Source organism: Ictidomys tridecemlineatus, chromosome 9 (assembly GCF_052094955.1).
Source record: "Ictidomys tridecemlineatus isolate mIctTri1 chromosome 9, mIctTri1.hap1, whole genome shotgun sequence".
NCBI classification, from domain to species: domain Eukaryota; kingdom Metazoa; phylum Chordata; class Mammalia; order Rodentia; family Sciuridae; genus Ictidomys; species Ictidomys tridecemlineatus.
In genome coordinates this window covers 141,688,971-141,710,552 of record NC_135485.1, presented here as the reverse complement: position 1 = coordinate 141,710,552, position 21,582 = coordinate 141,688,971, and the positions used below count along the sequence as shown (strand labels likewise).

The 21,582-nt window shown below is 48.6% G+C and overlaps 1 protein-coding gene across 10 annotated transcripts in view; it reads left to right on the top strand.

Moving 5' to 3' along the window:
• Positions 1-748: 748 nt before the first annotated feature.
• Positions 749-21,582, top strand: part of Jade1 (jade family PHD finger 1) — a 53,656-nt gene continuing 32,822 nt past the window's right edge. The window contains exons 1-2 of one of the 10 annotated variants that reach the window (XM_078020697.1): positions 749-801; positions 19,343-19,420. In XM_078020697.1, coding sequence (XP_077876823.1) covers positions 19,369-19,420 — 52 coding nt within the window. In that variant the 5' untranslated portion in view covers positions 749-801; positions 19,343-19,368. The other 9 variants (XM_078020701.1, XM_078020694.1, XM_078020696.1 and 6 more) reach the window with 9 other exon arrangements.

The following is a 21,582-nucleotide window of genomic DNA, read 5'->3' as shown; positions in this document are numbered from 1 at the left end:
CCGCCAAGAACTAAAAAAAATAAATAAATGTTAAAATTCTCTCTCTCTCTCTCTCTCTCTCTCTCTCTCTCCTCTTTCACTCTCTCTTAAAAAAAAGAAAAAAAAAGAGTTATTCCAGTGTATAAAGTATACCTTTTGGGTTCAATATTAAATTTTGCAATTAGTAATCACTGTTCCTATTTGGTGAATGGGAGTTTTAATCTGTACTTTTTTCCTTTTGAAGATGAATGTCACATACAAGGTTATTTCCTTTGCAGATGCATGAAGGGAGTACTTAACCCTCCAAATAAAACCAAGTTTACATTCATTCTGTGGGAAATCAGAAACTACTCAGTCTTACACACACACACTCACAAATCCCGAAAATGAACCTTCAAGAACTGATTTTTTTATCACTCTGAAGTCCCAATGTTAACATTAGGCTCAATCCTCATATTTGGAAGGAGATGTTCAGTTGATACCCTGTGTAACATAACTTGGAGATGGTGTCCATTCAGAATCGCTATCTTTTAACGGCCACTTGCCATTAATCAGTTCAATACAGATTTAGGTAGAGATGGGGTTTGGGTTCCAGAATTGGAATTATCTATTTAAAAATGTCACTTGAATCCACAACTCCTTAAAACTGTTACTACGAAACAAAAGAACTATTTATCTTGCCGTTCAGCTTCAACATAAAATCTTCCACCGAAGTCACACCCCTCAAGAGCCACGTTTTTAATCTACTTAATTTTAAGCTAATTCGAAAGAATCCATCTCGACGTCAGACAGGAGTTGGAACTGGGACAGCAGCTGGAAGGGGTAAGCTGAATCCCCGCCTCGCGGCCTGCGGACGGCGGGGTAGCTCCGGGCTCGCGGGCAGGTGACGGCAGCGCTGCGCGGCCCCGGCGCCCCCGCGGCCCCGGCCCCCGCGCGGGCCGCCAAGAGTTAACGCGGGCCGAGCCCCCCGCGCCGCCGGCGCCCCGCGCGCTCCCTCCGCCCGCGCGTCCCCACCCTCCGCTTTTGGCAAGGGATTAAAGTGCTCCCCCCTGTGGCAGCAGTGACCCAGAAATGAGTTGGATTCACACAGTCCTTCCTCCATAACCAGCCAAACGCCCGGCCGGGAGCGCCTCCGCGCGCGAGTGCCGGCTGTGTGCGCGCCGGCGAGGGCAGGGGCCCGCCCGGCGCCCCGCGCGTCCGCCCACCGCGGCCCGGGCTCATGCGGCGCGGCGCGAGCGGGCGGCGCGGAGCCCAGCGCCTCGGCCGGAGCCCTCCGCAGCAGGTACGCGCGCGGGCCCCGGGGGCCGCGGGGGGCGCGCCGCGCGTGTGTCCGCGCGTGTCCGCGCGTGGGTCGGGGTGCGCGTCCCGGCCCCGCGGCGGCGGCGGCGGCGGCTGCAGGACGAGCCGAAGGCTCAGCCATATTTGATGGTTTTGTTGCTTTGCTCGGGAGTTCTCGGGAGTAATTTAATGCCGAAGGTCGCTGCCTAGTGGAAATAATATAGTACGTCATTAATATGGCGCCAAAAGATTGGGTTCTCGATCCGTAGCGAGGAGGGAGGGAGGCGGCCGCCGAGCGCAGTGTTACTATCCCACCAGTAACTTGGGCTTTGCCGGGGCGGGGGCCGGAGGAGGAGGAGAGGATGATGTCTGGATCCTGAGAATTGATCTCTGTTGGATTAGTAAGTTTTATTATGATTATTTTTTAATTTGGGGGGGGCGAAGACTCGGAGCTTTTTCTTTTGAATTCGCTAAGAACATGCGGTTTTCAGGTGAATCATCAATTAAACGCGTTCAGCAGCAGAAACGCAGTTTAGTTCATAGAAAAATTTAAAAAGCCAAAGTGCATGAGGCTGCATGAAAGTGGAAAGCATAGTAACAACTTGGTAGACAGATGGCAATGGCAGAACGCAGGTTCGCGTACATACATGAATCCAGAGTGTGTGGCCCTGTGTGGATGGGGGAAGGACTGTATTTGTCCGCACATAGGTGCGAGTAGGTACATCTTTGTGGAGCGGCCGCAGCCCTGGCCCTTGTCACCGCGTCACCACATGTCCAAAATATTCATTGCATCAATTCAAGGGCAGTGAGCAGGGGTGGAGGGACACCTTGGCAATTAGATTCTTCCAAATTGGGTTTCCAACGTCCAGACCTGTATTTACAGTGAGACCGCCTATGAAGTGTAAAACCCTCCATCGGTGGAATTGGGAAGGAGTTACATCGATAGAGCAAAGTACCCATTAATCATGAACTTAAAACGGATTGCAAATTGCAACCTTTGGCACCATCTGCAAATTGTGGGGGTGGGGTCTCTTGGTCTCCTTGCTGCTTTAAATGAACGTGCCGTGTGTACCCCGGGACTGCAAGTTGCAAAGCCCTCCACAGTGCACGTGTCCTGTGCCTGTGAGTGTGTGTTCGCGAGTTGGGGGCTGTTGTTCAGTAGCCAGCAGGCTTTCCGGGTTGCTCGGCGCTGGCTTGCAAATGCGGGAGAGGGATGGAATGTGGAATGTTGACCGGGGAACCGAATCCTGTCGGAACGGTCCCATTTGCTGGAGAAATTCGATCCCTTCCACCTCCTTCCCGCTCCCCCCCGCCCGCCTTCGGGCAGGAGGCGGGGCCGAGGACGCGGCTGCTGCTCAAAGTGGCGGAGCGCGGCGGCGGGAGGCAGGTGCACGGCACCCGCCAGTGGGGGTGCCTCAACTTCCGCGGGCGTTTAAATAGCAGCCTCTCTCCCCTCCCACCGGTAATAGGTGACCTGGCGGCCGAGGGCGGCGGGGGGAAGGGACGGGGGAGACCCGGGAGCGAGCCTCCGCGGCACGTGGGCAGGTGCTGGGTGGCCTCGGGGCCAACTTTTTGTAGCCCGCCTCTCGTGTTGGAGGAGAGGCGGCCCGGTGTGGAAATGGGGTCGGGCGGCGGCCGAGGCGTCACCTCACGGCCCCGCGGCGCAGCCGGGGCCGGGGCGGGGGCTGCGGAGGCGGAGACGCCGGCCCGCCGCGCCCGCGCCACGGGAGCCCCGCACAAAGCCCGCGGCGCGGGGGCGGCCGCCGCGCCCCGCCGGGAACGGCCCGCAGCCGCCGCGGTCCCCGCGCCGGTTCCGGCGGGCGTCCGCGGGCGTCTGTTTGTTGGTTCCGCGCCGCCTTCCTCGCCGGATGGCTTCCGCTGACAGAGGTGATCCACAGTTTCCAGAACTGTCTGGGGGGGCGGGAGCCGAGCCGAGCCCGCTCGGGGCCGCCGCCGCCGCCGCTCGCAGCCGTTTCTCGCCGGCCGGCCCGGCCCGGCCCGAAGGTGCCGCCCCGGAGCGGCGCGGGCGGGGGCCGGCGCGGCCGTTTCCAGCGGCGCTAGTGGCTTGTGCACGCGAGGGAGCGTTTGATTTGCAACTGGGGCCGAGCGGATTGGTGCAGCGGCGGCGGGCGGGAGCGCGGCGGCGGCAGCGGGGGCGGCCGCCCCGCAACCGAGAGGGCGGCGGCGGGGGCGAGCCGCGGAGGGAGCGGATCGGCTCGCGCCGCGCCGAGGTGTCACCGGCGCCGGGCCCGGTCGCGGCGGGGGCGCCGGCATCGCTGCCCGCCTCCCGCGCCGTTGTCTCGGCGGCCGGGGAGCGGCGGAGGGCGGGGCGGCGCGGGCCCTGCGCACTCCGGCGGCGGCGGCGTCTCGGCCCGGCCCCCGGGGCCTCGCCCGCCGCCCGGTGGATGCTGCGAGCAGACAAAAAAGCGGGCGATTTGAACGCGCCCTCGGAGCCCGTTAGGAATGCGGCGGCGGCGCGGGCCGTTTGGAGCCGCCGCCGGCTCGGGAGCGCAGGGGACGCGGCCGCCCGGCGCCGCCGCCCGCCGAGAGGCGCTCGGCTCCTCTTTGTAAAGTGCTGGTGGCCGCCGCGGCTCGGGGCGGCCGCTGCGCTCCCGGGGGCGGGGGCGGGCTGCTCGCGGGGCCTGCGGCGGCGGCTCTGCTGCTGCTCGAGCCCGGCCGGAGCCTCCGGGCCGAGGAACTTCTTCTAAGATGCGGAAGAGAGTTTCCCCGAAAGCCGACCTTAGGTAGTGACTCCCCGGAGGGAAGAGATGCCGCAGGAAGTTGCATTTCGATCCGATGGCCGCCGATGGCGTGAACCCCTCCAGCCGAGGAAGGCGGGGTGCCGGGCCCAGCCCTGGCCTCCGGTGGCGAGTAGTACCGGGGGCAGCGCCTGCGGGGGAGTCGGGGCCGGCACCCAGCAGACACCCGCCTTTTTATCCTGGAGGTCTTAGTCCCACGTACTGTCGCTTTAAAGTCAGATAAAACTTTCTTATTATTTGGTGTTTTTGCCTTCTTCTTGAGTTTGTGTATTTTTGTAAGGGTATTTGACCTGGTGTTTTCATTCCAACAGCTAGAACAAATGTGATTTAGAGCTCTCTAAGTGTTGGGTTTCCCATATCTCCTTTTGTCCCTCTACTAGCAGCGATAATGGGAGTTGTCTGAACCTGCAGTTGAACTTGAACTTGATTTTGTCAAGATTACAGGCTACTTTCTAGTAAGAAAGGTTGAGTGGACTCTACAGAGATTTAAATTTTGACAAAGTTGGGTGTATGTGCATTTAAAAGGAAAAAAAGTCTTATTATTCCACCACTTTACAGAATTTCTGTATAAACGAGTCTTTGGTTACCAAGCTTGTTATAGTAGTTATGTAGTTATATAGAATGAGTGAAAGCAGGGATTACCACTTGGACTTTAAGGAAATGTCTTATTTTAGAAAGGAGCTGTCCCTTAGCTCGATGAAGATGATGTGAAGCTGACTTGGAGACTTGGTCAGAGTTAAAGCAGAACTGCAATCTTACCTGTTGATCTGAAAAAAAAACACTACAGAGATGGTCTTACATGTACATTTCTGAAAACTAGAAAAAGAAGCAAATAAAATAAAAATGCTCTCTTGCCATCCAGAGATCACTGTTGTACCACCTTCCAGATGATTTCCTGTGCATGTGTGTTGGAATCAGAGTGAGATGGTGCTGTAGATGGAGTTCTGTAAGGAGCTTTCTTCCTGACAGCCAGCTTAGTAAACTTTAATCTCTTGTATTACTGGCACATGTTCAGATCTCCCCATTTGGCCCTCAAATGTGGCAGAATAACTTTGTTCAAACCACTGTCCTCTCAAAAACCATTTATTGCATCTGGTGGTTTCCCTGAAGTAGATTCTTCCTCAGTTTTTGACAGGATATATAGCACTGAGGAGGCAAGCTTTTGGAAATGTAGTTGACTATTTAAACAAAGTTGGAAATCTAATATTTAAATAATTTTTTTTTTTTTGTAATTTGGAAACCTTACATTAGGAGACCACTTTTCTGAAAAATACTTTCTGGAACCCAGGTCCTCTCACTTGGTTTGCGAGCGCTCCATTGCCCAACTGTAACCCCAGTCCCTTTCATTTATTTTGAGACTGGGTCATTGCCCAGGCTGGCCTCAAACTTGGATCCTCTTGCCCCAGCCTCCCGAGTAGCTGGGATTTCAGGTGGACACACCACTTCGTGGAGCCCAACTGGTGTATTTATCTACAGATGGTTGGAAAAAGATTTGTCACATGTTTGTGTCTGAGGTGGCTGGAACAGCAAACAAGCCATTAGCTGATATGTCCTGGGGCTGGGGCTGGGATGAGGTCGAGCCTGCGACCTGCATGGTTCTGCTTGCTTCTGCGTTTTCCTGTTGCTGAAGCTCTGCCTGACCCTTGAGTATTGCAGTTAGTGGTCTCTCAGAATTTGCATTGTAAACCCAGTTTTCCTTCAGGGTCTATAGAATTGGAAATCCTCTGGAGGAAATTAGGACACCTTAGTCAACACATCTTGCTTTTTGTATATTTAATTGTAGATGGACACAATACCATTATTTGTCTTTAGGTAGTGCTGAGGATTGAACCCAAGGACTCACACGTACTCTACCACTGGGCCACAATCCAGCCCCCACACCTTGCTTTTTATTTATGTTGGTGTGGAAAAGTTTGACTTGATAAAACAGTGAGAGTTATATCGGTTCTAAACTCTTGTTCAAACCTTTAACTTAGAAAATTGGCATTACGTTTCCCAATTACAACCACGCCCCCCCCCCCATTTTTGTTGGAAAACTATTTTAATTCCTGCCTGAGACAGGTAAGTTGTTTCCTTGAAAGTTTTAGCCTTCAGTCTATTCTCCATCTTCAAGATCTTGTAGTAGACTCTGAATGTGTATTTAACATTTAGTGCTGGGGAGGCAGCTCAACGGAGAGAGCACTTGGTTAGCATGTCGCAGGTCCTGGGTCTGGTTGCCAGAATTGTAAAAAACAAAAACCAAAAAGGTGAATAATTATTATGTTATTATCTCAATAGAATATAGTCTGTTATTTGTGAAAGAGTCTGTTATTTGTGTACTCTTTTGGGGGGACCCTGGGATTGAACCCAGGGTACTCTACCACTGAGTTGCAACCCCCCCCTTTTCTGAGATTGGCTTCGAATTTGTGATTCTCTTGCCCCAGCCTCCTGAATTGATGAGATTATAGGCAATTCACTGGTGCATCTGGCTTCTGGTGTACTTTTAATGCAAAAATTTTGGTCTGGCCTGTAAGCCCAGTGGCTTAGGAGGGTGAGACAAGTTCAAGGCCACTAAGCAACTCAGTGAGACCCTGTCTCTAAATAAAATACAAAATAGGATAGGATCGGGGGTGTGGCAGTTCAATCCCTATTGACCCCCTCCCCCAAACAAGCAGAAACTTTGTTCTGTGATCAAGAGGATGTATATGGGGCTGGGTTTGTGGCTCAGTGGTAGAGTGCTCACCTAGCACATTTGAAGCCCTGATTTCAATCCTCAGCACCACATAAAGATAAATAAAGGTATTGTGTCCAACTACAACTAAAATATATAAAGAGGGTGTATATGTATGTATATTTGCTTTTTTGAAGTTGGTGGCTCTGAGGAAATGAGTTTCTTTGCCTTTCTAATAAATGCAGAAAGCCCTGGATTGCCCTTCTCCCTGCAAGTGGAAGGGACACATAAGTTTGAGGTTCAGAGCCAAGGAACAGAGTGGAGGGGATTGTCGCTGTACTCCTAGCCCAGGACACAAACGATTACTAAGGCTATCTTTCATCACTTCCATGTAACAAAAATAAAGATCATAGACCTGAGATAGAAAGCTCAGTCTCTGGGAAAGGGCTGCATAGTTTTTCGGAGATCAGGTGAGATTGGTTGAGGGAATGTTCAGGTGGGTATGGTTGTAGACTACATATTTTTTTTCCTTTTTTTGGGGGAGGGTACTAGGGATTGAACTTGGGCACTCAACCACTGAGCCACATTCCCAGGTCTGTTTTTATATTTTATTTAGAGACAGGGTCTCACTGAGTTGCTTAGTGCCTCCCAGTTCTAAGGCTGGCTTTGAACTCACGATCCTCCTGTCTCAGCCTCTAGAGCCCTCTAGGTGGGCACTTGGTGCATATTTTTATTTTTAATTTTAATTGTTCTACATTAATATTCAAAGACCCAACTATTGATTTAACACCAGTGCAATAATTTTTTGCTTTGGTTCTTCAGATAGTCAAGACAAACTCAGGTGATTGAGGAACAATTGAAATTTAAGTTTGTTAAAGTTTTTGTTTTTAATAATTGTTTTGGTACTGAGAATTGTGAGCTACACCCCAGCCCAGTAAGTGTTTATTTTTGTAACCTTGTGTTTGGCCTGGGAGATATGGCCTAGTGGTAAAGGGTGAAGTGTTATTTTAGCATGCATGAAGCCCTGGGTTCCATCCCCAGAATCATGAAAGGACAACTCTCTCCTCCTTATGGCCTTTGGGGCTTGCTTGTTTGTTGAAATTAAACCATAGTTTGCTCTTGTTGAAAGCAGTCAAAATTAGTCCAGTTAATTTGTTTAATATCTCCTACACAGGAAATCCTATTAATATGAAAATCTGTGTTTCTAAGATAGTTTCTAAGCAGTTATTTTAAGTGAGGATTTCAGTGGTGAGGGTTCAAACTGAAGAATAAGTTGGGCATTTTTCCTTTACTTCTTACTCCGGAGTAAGGAGCAAGAAATAGCAAGGTTAGCAAGTTGCCTGAGGTTGAATTGCATGGTTTGCTTTTGTTTAGCACAAAGAACATTCTTGATTGCACACGGTCATCTTCACAAGCATCAATGATCTCAGTGTGGAAGTGAAATGATGCATTTCAGATCCTGAGGCTCAGAGTCTTTTTTTAATTTTTATTTTTTGTAGCGGTGGCACATGCCTGTAATCTCAGTGGCTAGGGAGGCTGAGGCAGGAGGTTCACGAGTTCAAAGCCAGCCTCAGCAATGGTGAGACCCTAAGCAACTCAGACCCTGTCTCTAAATAAAATACAAAATGGGGCTGGGGATGTGGCTCAGTGATCGAGTGCCCCTGAGTTCAATTCCTGGTACCCTCCCCCTCAAATTGAAATTTTTTTGTAGTTGTAGATGGACACAGTGCCTTTATTTTATATGTTTATTTTTTATGTGATGCTGAGGATCGAACCCAGTACCTCACATATGCTAGGCAAGTGCTCTGCCACTGAGCTGCAGTGCTAGCCCCTCGTAGTCTTTTCCAGGTTGGACACTCTTGACACTTGGAACCTCTGCCTTGGAAAATGAGGAAGTGCTAAAATGTGCATGTTAGTTAATTCAGGGGTTCAGTGGGTCCCGGAAGCATATCCTTGAAGTCCAGTTAATTTGTTTAAGCTCTGGTCACTTTTCAATGATTTCTCACTGATCTTACTGTCACTATTAACCATGTTTAGTTAAATTCCTGACTAGAACAGTCATTTTTCTGTTTTACTGGATTATTTTCTGTTATTAGCTTGAAAATCAGGTAAGCAGTGTGTTTTTATTGGTGCACACTAGTCTCAAGCAGGAGGCCCAGGGATTTTCCTTTGAGGAAAACTTGTTGGTTTCTGGAGCTGGCCTTGGTTAAAAGTGCTTGAAGCTCCCTGCCCTGCCTTGTTCCTTTGATTTTTGCTGTTCTAGTGAAGGGCTTCTTAGGGAATGAGTGTGTTTGGTCCTTGGCTTTGAGCTTTGGGTACTTAACCAGGACCTGGTGATTGATTCACCTTTAACTAAGTATGTATAATGTTGGTTTATGAGCATTGTATTGTCAGTCTATTGATTTGTAGAAGAACAGTAGAGTTCTATTGTAAAGGGTCAGATAGTTTTCTGGGCCATATGGTCCACCACAACTGCTCCATTCTGCAGTTTTAAAGGAATCATGGACAAAAGGTGAATTAATGAGCATGGTTGTGTTCCAATAAAACTTTATTTATGAATACTGAGATTTGCATTTTGAATGCTTTTCATGTCATGGAATGTTCCTTGACCTTTTCCCCCCTCAACCTTTGAATATGTGAAACCTTAAGGGCATTAGAAAAGGGGTGACCCCTGATTTATAGCAACACAGGATAAACTGATCAGCTGGTTCCCGGGCTTAGTTTCCTTTCTTACAGGAACCTGAAAAATTGCAATTAGAAGTTTGTGTGATAAATATGGGGGGAGTGGGCTAGTCTGAGGGCTCTGTGTGTGTGTTTGTGTGTGTGTGTGTGTGTGTGTGAGAGAGATATCTTAATTGGCTTTATTATGTGACTCTAGACTAGGGCAGCACATCATTACCTAAAATGGAACGTGTTCTTGGCCATGTGTATTAACTCTTGGTTCCTAGATCCCTTTTGAGGCTAGGATGTGTACCATGGGAGCCTGTATACCCAGGGAAGAACACCTAGGGAGTCACTCATGCCCATTAGGGGCCAGGCCAGGTAGCCCTGAGTAAGGGGATATGTATTATGGAACTGGACTCCCTGCAGAAGGAGAGGATGTCAGGTAGGGTGTATGTGCCACGCCAGTCAGGAGTTAATGCTGCTGCCCCGACAACTCTCTCCTGTGGCAGCGCTCAGGAAGTACCCCACGTCCTTCTAGCCCTGTCTCTCATATGCCTCACCCAGCAGAGTGGCAGTCACAGCCCTCTTCCCATCGTTTTGCCAGGAAACCATGTTTCAGTTTTTAGTTAACAGACTGTTGTTTGTTGATGCCATTTAGTTTTCTGCTCCCCAATAATTTGTCATGGCTATAAATCCCAGCAGTCATCAGGAGGGCAGTGCCTGTGGTTCAGGTGCCATGAGTTGTTGCACCCAACTGCTTGGAAATTGGTCTCTGGTTCTTTGTCTGAAAAGCGTTTTCACAAGCTGCTGACCCTCTCCAAGATGAGAAAAGGTGAATTATTTTGTTTTATTTCTGAAATCTTCTCTAGCACTGCAATTGTGTTTTTAAGGTCTCTTGGAAGACCCCCTGGAGACAGCCCATGTTGTGAGAGTCCTTTCAGCTTTAGCCTCAGAATGTTTTCCCGACCTTGCTGCCAGGGTTTGAGGGCATCTTAATGTCTCCACCACCATAATATAATAACAAGACTCCTACAATTGGGGCAGAATGTTTGTTTTCATGTGTAACTCAAGTGATGTGGGAACGCAGGTTTTGTTAAGTGCGCTGTCTGGGTTTTCCAGTATACAACATCGGGAGTCTCTCTTGCTCTTTTGTTATAACAGTACTTTTAAAAAATTGTTAATGGTAACTGATAGTTTCAGACAACCAGCTATAATCAGGGAACAAAATTCCTGAAAAGCAGCTGCATTTCAGTCTGTGCACAGTGTAATTGTCATTAGCTGCTTGAGTCTGGTTCCTGCAGAAACTGTTTTGTGTTTCCTGTACAAGAACATCTGGTTGGAGCATTTAAAAATCTTCTAAAATTACCCTGTAGAAACTTTGCATTTATTGGTTTATTCCATGGAATAATAGGTTTAGATTCCTTCCCTCCTTCACCCTTACCTTGGTTCATTCAGAAACTATCTCCTGCCAACACTTTTTTTTCCCCCTAGAATGTCATTCTTTAATGAACTTTGAGTATGACCCAAAAGTAGGCATGTATATGTGTTTGTGTGCATTAGTTGGTGTGTGTGCGGCCAGGTGCTCTATAAATTAACACCTGTTTTATCAGAGAACCCAAGGCAGAATAGAACACACTTCTTATTTCAGTGAAATGCTTTAGAGAATAAACCTTTTTTTCTGAGGTTAGGCTTACTTAGGCTTTTCCTGGTAAATTGTCAAAGTTTGAGAAGAGGAATAGGACTTAGAGAGCAAATAGGCTTTGTCTCTGGGGTGGTAGCACAGGTAAGAAGGGTCAGGTCGTTTCTGGGCTGGGTAAAAGAACCACCTAGTCTGCTGCGGTGGAGGCGATTCCATGTTGGTCAGCCACCTCTGGAATGGCCTTTTGCTTGTATTTTTTTTCCAGAATAGTACTACTTTCAAAATAGGAAGTTGAAACGCTTTTATTTCTTTATTTTTTTGTAGTTATAGATGGATAGCATGCCTTTGCTTTATTGTTTACTTTTATGTGGTGCTGAGGGTTGAACCCAGGGCCTCACACATGCTGGGCAAGCTCTGTCACTGAGCTGTAGCCCCAGCCCCTCTTTTATTCTTTAAAGGTAACTTAAGCCCTAGTTGTTTTCCTCTGGGTTTGTTTCATGTGTTTTGAGTGACCTCCTGACATTGACTATTTTATTTTTAAAACACATTTGCTTTTGAAGTGTGTCTGACATAATCAGGTAGAATGGGTGATTTTTGTGGTGGTAGCTTTACTTTTCTTAGCTTTTCCTTCTCTGCCTTTCTCTCAGGTGGTATTTTAAAGTGAGCCTTCAGTGTGCATCTGAGGAAGGAGGTGGGACGCACAGTTTATTGATGCTGCTTATTTTGGACTGGGTTTTACTTAGGGCCAAGTTGTTCCCTCTGGGAACTTCCATAGGGTGAGAAGCAGGAAAGAAAGGTTCTAAGATTTAATTCTGCACTATTTTAAGTGTAGTATGTGGTCATGGTCAAAATTTAAATCCTGTTTAAAGGTCAAGAGAACCATGCTTAGAACCACTATGATCTTTTGTGTTCTTCCTGAATATTTCCATGAATACAAGAATACTTAGTGTGTGTGTTCTTCCTCTTCTTTTGTACATAAATGGGCTAATGGTTTGTTTGTTCCCCCACCTCCTCATTTTGTCTGCTTTATTATTTTATTTTTTGTGGTAGGTGGACAGAATGCCTTTATTTATTTTTATGTAATGCTGAGGATCAAACCCAGTGCCTCACACATACCAGCCAAATGCTCTACTCCTGAGCCCTAGCCCCAGCCCTGCTTTTCTTTATTAATAAGTTTTGGGCATCTTTTCATATCTGAGCATATAGATCTGCAGAGGGATCCTGACTAATGGAAATAGGATTGGAGGCCAGGGTGACTGACTGTTGTTTGGTGTGAGTTAATTCATTCCCATGTCAAGGGCAGTTAGCAAAATGCATTCCAGGTACTAGTGAGTGCAATGTTTTGTCATAACTGCTCTTGGTTTGGTTGCTAACTTAAGGGGCGTAATAGATGGTCTTTGGGGCCCCTAAGCAAATGATTGTGTTATTTATAACCTGCTAACTGAGCCTGTTTGTGATTGATTCAGAACCTCTGAATCAAACCTCAGAGGTTTCTTAAAATTCTGAAAAATGCTTTTGCTGGCTTTTAAAATCTGAGTTCAAGAATGATTTGTACATTTACTGTGCAGTGATGAGTGCTGGCACTCAGGTTTGTTGGTGATGCTCACAGGAGGGAGTGCTGTACTCGTGATTGGTCAGCCATCACAGTCTTTTCGTTTGGGGGAGGGTTTATTGCTGATAAAAACTCTTCCACTGAATATTTTCAATTTTGATCTCTTTCTGAAGGTTTGTAGTAGCTTAGGCAGCATTTTCTTTAAATTTTGATGGAACATATTTTTAAAAGCTCCGTTTATTTAGACAAGGTAAAAAGTTTAACACTTAAGATCTACACTATTTGTCAGTTAAATCAAATCTTTTTTTTTTTTTTTTTACTAGATATAACCCTTTGGTTTAAAACAAGAAATTTGGGTTTGAGTTATAGTCATACAATATTTTTAGATTCTGCGCATATAAATTGTATAGCGTTGCCAATTTGAAAATTTCTTATCTTAGGCAATTAATGTTTTCTTTAAAAACCGAGTAAGATACCACTTTGTCCTTTGTGTTTGAGTTCATGGAGAGTTGTATACTCCTTGGAAGAAAATATTTTTTGGGGGGATGATTCTAATGATTACTAACTACTCAATCAAATAAAATGATTGGGTTAGTCAAAGTATTCAAAGTGTGAATTTAGCAAACAAAAAGGAACAGTTAAAATACTTTTTAGCTTCCCGTAGGGACCACCTGGTGTCTGAAAACAGACTACTCAGTTTCTGGAAAGTGCACTTTTTCGTAGAGTACACTTAGGCATTAAATTTTCACTGTTTGACAGAATGGAGGACACCAATAAATTGAAGATGAATGTTGACAAAAGTTACTTCAGCTAAAGGTCATCGAGAAGTGAACGTGAAGCCATCCCTGTGCTGTAAAGCTGAGAGTCCAGGATGCAGTGTGTATACGGGAGGTGGTTTGCACATTTAGCCCGTGCCTTCAGTGATAGTGTAGAGGAAGAGTGCAAAGGGTTTTGGTTGAGTACCTTCTGTGACTTCTTGGAGTGAAATAAATAACAGTGAAAATGTGGTGCGTAAGGTTGATACTTTGGGGAAGAAATCAGCCTTTTTATGTCTGAGGCGTGAGATAGTTCAGATCACGCGGTGGGATCCCTAGTGTGGTGGTAGTTGCGGCCTGGTCACAGTCCCTGTTCCTCAGCTGAGTGCTGGCAGTCTGTGTTGCTCAGAGCTGTTTCCCGGGAGTGGCGCTGAGCAGACACCCTCAAAGTCTTCAGCATTATTCCCTGTGTGGCCCTGGCCTGGAACCCAGGGGCCTGGCACGAGTCGGGCAGGCTCCCCACAGGAGCCTCCAACTTGTGATCTGTCCTGTTGCTTCAGCCTCCTGGTTTCCCCAGTAGTCACTACTCATTTGTCAAGTTCCTTTCCCCTGTCCCTGGGGTCAGCCTGCCCAGGGCCCTATGTTTACAGAACTTCCTGTGCCTGGGGCTGGTATGGGGCTGCTCCCAGCTTGTTGCCTGCGGAGTCTCCTGCTTCAGGGGAGGGGCTCAGGTTGCGGGGCTTTGAGTGCTTGGTGACTCAGTGATCACCAGCCTGGAGGCTTCGTGGCCAGGCCCACTCAGGCAGCTGTCACTCCTGCCTGCCCTCTCCATGGCCCAGGGCTCCTGGGACTCTGTCTTCACATGCTCTGGCATTGAAGTTGATGAGCCGCTCCTGGATGAATGTGGTAACTGACAGGGATGGAGGGAGAGCCATCTGCTGGTCACCTTGTTGGGCTTCTTGAGGAGCCAGGGCCTGTATACCATTGTTACCTGAGCCCCCTGTGGCCAGTCAGCCACTCTGGGCCAGAATCTCACGGAATCTTGACTTGCTAGCCACCCTCTCTTCCTCTTTTTGGGCCTCCTCAAATGCCCACCAGTTAGTGTTTTTGTCTGTCTAGTTGTTGTTCCTCGTGGGTTAGTATTTTTGTCTACCTAGTTGTTCCTCGTGGTGAACGGGACGCTCAGGGTCATGTACACTGAATCACTTTGAGTCAGGTTGGTGAAGTCCAGACAGTATGGAGGTGAGTCTTGCTGCGTACTGCCCAGAGTTCTGGGGGTGCTTCTTGTAGCAGCCCTGTGCGGCCCTTTTGACCAACAGCTGGCCCTTCCACCTGATGTCTTGCTTGAGAAAATCTCTGAGCTCCAGAAATCAGGACGATCTCTGTCGACACACATGTAGGAACTGGCCCCTAAGTCCTGATGCAGAGCAGGCATGAATACACTGTGCTCCTTTGATCCTCTGCTTGAGGAGAGGAACCTGGGCTTCCTGAGGAATCCTGAGAGGGAGTGGAGGGGATCCCCTGCCCTTGGCATCTGACCTCCTTCCTGTCCTGGCTTGCCCACAGTCCTCGGAGGCCGGCAAGTCGGAAACTGCTTATCCTCAAGGCTTCCTCCTACTATTGCTCCCACTGAACCCGTCCTGCTCCTGGGATAGAAATCCCCACTCGGTGACTGAGTTGAGTTCATCTTGCTCCCCGACTGCTGCAAGGCCCCATTGCAGTAGTTCTTAACCTAATCCTTGCTCTCCTCTCCCTTGAATAAAATCTGCTTTAACATCTTCAACAAGTGTCACCATCCCCCCACACTGACACTATTAAAAAAAATAACAGTGAAGAAGAAGGCCAACAGCTTGTAAAAGAAGAACACGTTTGTACCGAGCCATGGGCTCTCAAGTGCTCAAGAGTTGGGATGGTGGATAAGATATTTGGTGGCTTTTGATTGAACCCCAGAGAAGAGGTGGGATTGGGTAAGGAGAGAAACAGAAGCAGCATTAGTGGAGGTTGAGAACGACAAGGAGGGGTTTTCTAGAGAAGAGCCTGGCCCAATGGAGGTATGTATGCTAAGCTGGGGCTTCCTAGGATGGACGGGACGGGGTCAGAAAACTTGGGAGGAGTTTCTCCCTGGACAGTTTGTACTGGACTTGTTTGCAGGGGGACCTCAGGGAGAGATTTTCGAAGGAAATGGCCTGATGAGTTCACCTCAGGGTAATTACTCCGTTGTAACTGACAGTGGGAAGAAATCCTAGGCTTGGAGAATGGAAGGCACAAAAACAAACAAACAAAAACAACTAGGTAAAAGTGATGTCTTATGTTTCCTGGTGCTGTAATAGAGCACCGTGGTCTGGTAACTAGATCGAGGGGCCACATCTGGTGAAGGCTTTCTTGCTTGGTCATTTTAGGGTAGAAGGCATTAAAATGGAGGTGACCCAGAGGGGGCCAAACTGACAGCACTCTCATAACAGCCCACTCTGGAGCTCTGCCTGCCTCATCTGGCCTAGCTCACCACACTTGCTTGGGGATCTGGTTTCCAACACAGGAACTTTTGTGGGTGATTGAAGACCAAACCGTGGGGCAGTAGGGGGACTTGGTGTCAGTTGGTAAGCCTTGGCAGTTGCAAATAAGGAGGGATGTGTATTAATAAAGAAACAAACAGGTAGATAGGATGATTCTGTGTTTGCTTTGCCCCAAATGTGCTCCCTTCTCTGGCTGTCTCCCCTTTGTTCATCTTCTCCTGACTCCATCCACTGCCAGCGTTCTTAGAGAACCATGCATTTGTCACTCAGTCACCATCGATGGCCATTCCTGTTGCTTGCCCGATTCCTCAGTGAGGCCAGAAGCCCCATGAGGCCAGGGACTGTGGTTTTCTTCCAACACCTCCTAATACGTTAGATATTCCCATCTGCTATTACACTTGCTGCTTTCTCTTGAGTGCTTGGAGGAGCCCTTTTAATTGATTATTACCATCTAGGTGGATCCGCCACTGGACCAGAGGGTCAGGGAAGGTAATAATGCATAGCCACTCTGCTTTCTCCTGCTTTTACTTGATGGCGTTCGAAACGTATTCCCACCGCATTGTGGTATTGTGTATGTTGGAGAAGGTAACGTGGACTTTGATTTTCTGATCCATTGAGTAACCCTGGGTGTGATAAATCAGCCCAGTGCCAAGGTTTAAGTAGAGTAGGGCACAGGGGAAGAAGCTGTGCAGGGCACTGACACCATGACTGCCAGCTCCCCTGGAGGAGCAGGGTACAGATCAGAGGGCAAGTGGAAGTGGACTTTGCTGGAAGGAAAGAGCTGCTTTATTCCATGGGCATGGTTTCGCTAGAGGAAAGGAGCTTTGCCCTGTGTTGGCCGGTGCTTGCGTTTGGCCTTTAGTGACTGACTGCCCATATGCTTTCCATGTGAGTTTTGTTGTAGCTGGAAGGAAGGCATTTGGTTCGAGGGGTGTAGGTTCTCCAGGCTGTTCTGTTGAGGCAGATTGAATGTCTGAGCAGAGAAGATGAGGCAGGCTCTGCTCTTGTGTGTACCTGGGAAGGGCTCTGAGCCTCTGCTCCGTTCTGTGCCTGCTGGGGAGGAGGTAACTGCACCCTGCCCTGTGGCAGCACACCTTACTGAAGGAGGAAGTCCTCTGTAGGTCATGTTTTCTTTTTTAAAGGTCTTCACAACAGGCTTTGGGGAGCTGAAGAAGCTCTTGTCACCAGTGAGTGGGTTTCCCTTCTGTTTGTACTCCCTTTGGGTCCCCACAGGACCAGGGTGTCTGCCAGATGGTGGAGGAGGCCACCACTAGCGGTTGGTGTTGGAGAAAACAGCAGGAGGGAGTCTGCAGTTGGGAAGTGTGTCACAGGTGTTGGATGGCCTGAGCTTTTGGCAGGAATGGTCAACTTGTAGGGTTCTGGGTGAGAGGGACTTTGGAGACAGGGGCTCTTGGAAAAAGGGGCAGGTGGGATTTTAGGATTGTGACCCTGCCCTCAGGTGAAACCCTGTCCCACAAAGCATGTTCCTGAGGCAACTTGTGATCCTATCAGGACTCAAGTCCTGGCTTCATTTTGGTAAATTCTTTTAGTGGGTTTTTTTGGGTGTGTACTGGGGATTGAACCCAGGGGCGCTTACCCACCGAACCACATCCCAGTCTGTTCATATTTTGAGACAGGGTCTCACTAAGTTGCTTGCTAAGTTGCTGAGGCTGGCTTTGAACTCATGATCCTCCTACAATCCTCCTGCCTCAGCCTCCCGAGCCACGGGGATTACAGTCGTGTGCCCCTGCACCTGGCTTCTTTTAATGGTTTTGAGCAATTGATTGATAAGCAAAATCCCACAAAATTTTAACTGAGTTGAGTTTTCTAGGAAGAAATATAAAATATTGAAATGGTAGGTCAGGGGCCTGAATGTTTGAATGGATCACGTTGATCTGTTTCCTAAGGGGAAACATGCCTGTGAATTAATAAGGTGGAGATCACCAGAGAAAAGACTCTACTGATGTTTATGTGGTTTTACTTAGTCACCAAAAAGTAAAAATCCCCCTAGGTGGCCAGACCTGGGGCTTATCTACAGTGTAAAATTTGAATTCAGGGTGATGACTGGTCAAGTGACTAGTCACAGCCTGAGGGGATGGGGCTTCTAGGGAGGCAGGCTGGCTCTGGGAAGATGACTACCAGGCTTGTGGCAAACTAGTGGCAGAGGAGGGTTGTTTATGCACAGGAGCTGTTCGTTGGGGAAGTTTTCTCTACAGAGGGAGATTTCTGCCCTTCTAGTCAGCTAGGCAAGGGCAGTGAACCCCCTTCCTGCCGCTCTAGTCGCCTTCAGACCCAAGTGGTGTAGCTGGGTCCCTTTTTAGTAGGACAGTCTGCTCCTTGAGACTGCGCTTTTACGGGTTTGGTTTTCAGTTACGGTCCTGCTTAGCACGGTCTTCTCCACCACTCTGCCGCGGTGTCACTGGAAACGCACGCTGCGTGTTGTGATTCCCAGGGAGGAGGTGGTGGGTGTGCACTTTCTGAGGGGTGGGGGCAGGTGCTGGGCCACCACACTTCCTCTGACTTGGAAAGCTGTCCTTCCTCTTGGAGAATTCCTGATCCTGCAGTAAGATCAGGGCTCTGCAGGGGTCAAGGAGATCAGTAATTTTAGTTAGAAAAAACTCTTGGATTTGTTTAGTACTTTCCTGTGTGGATGTAACTATGATTTCATCTGCAAAAGCTCAGTGACTGTTCAGTCTCTGCCCACCTCCTCTTTCCTAAATGCAGTCTTGCTGTCACTTGAGTGGTGCTAGATGCCTGTCACCACTAGCTTCCTGAAAGAGTGGGCCAGGTGGGCTGGGAATTAGTACAAACCGATATTTTAGTTTAGTGGATTTGCTTGTACTGGGCCTGAAAGGAGTTGGTCAAGGGAAGACACTGGACTGAGGGTCCTGAGCTCTGTGCCATGGTGTGACCTTGGAGAGACCTTGGAGAAGTTGCTCCTCTTGGCTTTCATTTCCTAATGGGTAGAAGAGAGGGGTCTGCACCGAGGGTATGGCGTCCTGCAGCGAGTAGAGAGGAATGGGGGGACATTTGTCTTCCCGTGAACCCGCCTGGTTTGTTTCTGGAACTCTTAAGTTGACTTGGCTTTTAGGATTATTTTAGCAAAAATTTGCCAGAGAAGTACAGTCATGCCCAGTGCAGTGTAAAAATTCAAACATGCAGGCACCACCCTGTCCACTGCCCCCCGCCCCCCAGGGACACATACAAAGGGGAAGTCCATAGCAAGGAGGGAGTTGGTTGCCCTGGGTCTGCTCCTGCAGTGCTTGCTGCTTGTCAGATAGAGACTCCTGGGGTGCTTGTAGCAGTGGTCTCTCAAGGGACTGTAGAGAGAAACCTGGCACCTTCAGGAGACCTGCTGACAAGAGCTCACCCCCCCTCCCCCCTTTAACCTGTTCTGTTAATTATTGCAACTAATTATGCATCTTTGCAATTCAAAATGCTACTTAAGCATTTGTTTGCTTTTGTTTGCTGCTGATCCTGGGCCACCATCTGAGCACAACTTGATGGTGGTGTGTTATCATCTTGGGCTAAGTGCTGTCTCATTGCCTTGCAGGCTGCCTGCTGCTTCCCGGGGAGATCATGAAACGAGGTCGCCTTCCCAGCAGCAGTGAGGATTCTGACGACAATGGCAGTAAGTCCTGCTTTGTTGTTCCTGGAGCCTTCCAGGGTTTGGGGCAGTGTTAAAACATGATTTTTTAATGTAATGCTTTGAATAGCTGAGGTCCTTTGCATATCAGCAGGTCAGGGGCAGCCCCAGGCTGAGCACACTGGAGTGTGATACTGTAGGTCTGTAACCAGATCTTTTTTCCCTGTGAGGTCGATTGCATACCTGAGGCTTCCTGTTTGTTATCCGGGGATGAGTAATCTGGTTCCAGGACTCACTGGTGTGGCTGTTTTTCTTAAACATCATTTAAGGTATTTTGCAGTTGCTCTTTATGAAAAGGGAACTTCATCCAAGCCAGGTGATTATTAACCAGTTCCATTCCTTCGCTGGAGGTTGAGGGTCACCTGGTGTGACTGGAGCGCGCAGGCAGCCCAGTTTCCCGTAGGCTGAGGCTGAGGCTGCTCTCCCTGGTTTTTCTCTGAAGGGGCTTGCTGCTTAACTCTGCTACTCTGCGCCTGGCACCCTCACATTTCCACCAGAAGTGAGTTGGCTTCCAGACAGTCAAAATAAATGTCACAGTGTCTGCATGGAGACGCCAACAGGCTCCTTAGGGAAGAGCTCCCCTCACACAGCAAAGTGCCTGAGCTCCAGCCCTCTAGCTTCTGTTTGATGTTGTACAGATTAAACTGGGGGCCACCTGAAGGGGAGGATGCTGTGCTGTGGGATGGGACGGAATGGGCCTGCTTTCAGGGTAAAATCTGCTCTGAAGGAAGTCAGTTCCAGAGCTGTCTGTCTTTGCTCTGGAAACAGATATGCACAAATATGGGGGTGGGGTGGGGTGGGGACCCCGGATGCTGCTAGAGGACATGGAACTTGTGCTGTCCCTGAAGAATGAAACAGGTTTTTGGCCAACACGCTGTCATTAGTTTCTTGGTCTCTTAATGTCAGCAAATTAAAAGCTGCAAATGAGGACGCAAGGCTTTGCTGCCATAGTGGGCTGCACTGAAGCCATGGAAAGCTGCGGAAGGGCCTGGGCGCAGGCATGGAGTGCTGCACCTGGAACTGCTGGCCTTGGGAGAGGCGGTCAGTTGTTTGGGGATATGAACCCAGGTAGACTGACCATGCCTGAAGGGCTGGGGTAAGGGGCTAAGGGAATGGGGCCTCTGGGAAGGTGGCAGGAGCCGCTGAGTTGGCTTTGGGAGCAGGGAGGGGAGAAGTAGGGAGCCTACTAGTGTCAGCTCTGAAGAGAGGGCTTTTTCTGGTATTTGAGGGACAGGTACTGAGGGCTGACTCACCCACAGGCAGGTGAAGCCACCTGTCTAAGTGTTCTGGGGTGCTGCCTTCTGAACTTGAGCCACTTAGAGTTTCACAGCTTTTACTCCTTGTTTTCTCCAGTGTTTACTACTGCTCAGGAGAAAGCAGGCTTCGGTGTTTCTTTCCAGTCCCCCACGGGACCTGTCAGTGCCCTCCTGAGTTATTAAGTACTCAGTAAACCTTGCTGCTTGCTTGGGTTTGCAGTTTTGTCCTAAAGCAATTAAAAAAGAAGCCTTGCTTTATAGGTTCAGAATTTATCAGAAAAAGGTCTTATGAATCATCTCCACATACTAATAGTGCCCAACAAAAGGCTGAAGTTCTGTGTGCGTGTGCGCTCGCTTAGAACCTGTGCCTTTCTAGACCAGCATTGTCTAGTGGTGTGGAAACGTGTAGTCTAGGGAAACTGAACTTAAGTTAAACTTCTCCATTTTAATAAGCACAGATTTAGAAATCCCTGTGCAGCTAGTGATTTCCACTTGTGGCCACCACTCTGTGTAGTGCAGCTCTGGACACACTGTAGACTCCTGTTCAGAGGCTCTTGCTAGCTTCAAACCCCCTAGTATTAGTTAGCTCAAGCTGCCGTGACAAAGCACCATAGGCCTGGTGAATTAACAAACAGAAATGGATTTTCTTTTTCATAGTCCTAGAGTTGAAAATCTTAAGATCAAAGTGTTGGCAGGCTTGGTTTCTTCTGAGGCCTTACCCACTGGCTTTTTCCTTGCTGTGACCGCACATGGTCTTTCCTGTAACGACAGTGGTCAGATTGGACTAAGGTCCATTTAAGTCTGTTCTTTCCAGATGCTGCTTCCCATATGGTCATAGTCTGAGATATGAGGGGTCAGGGCTTCACAGTAATGGGCACAGTGCAATCCATA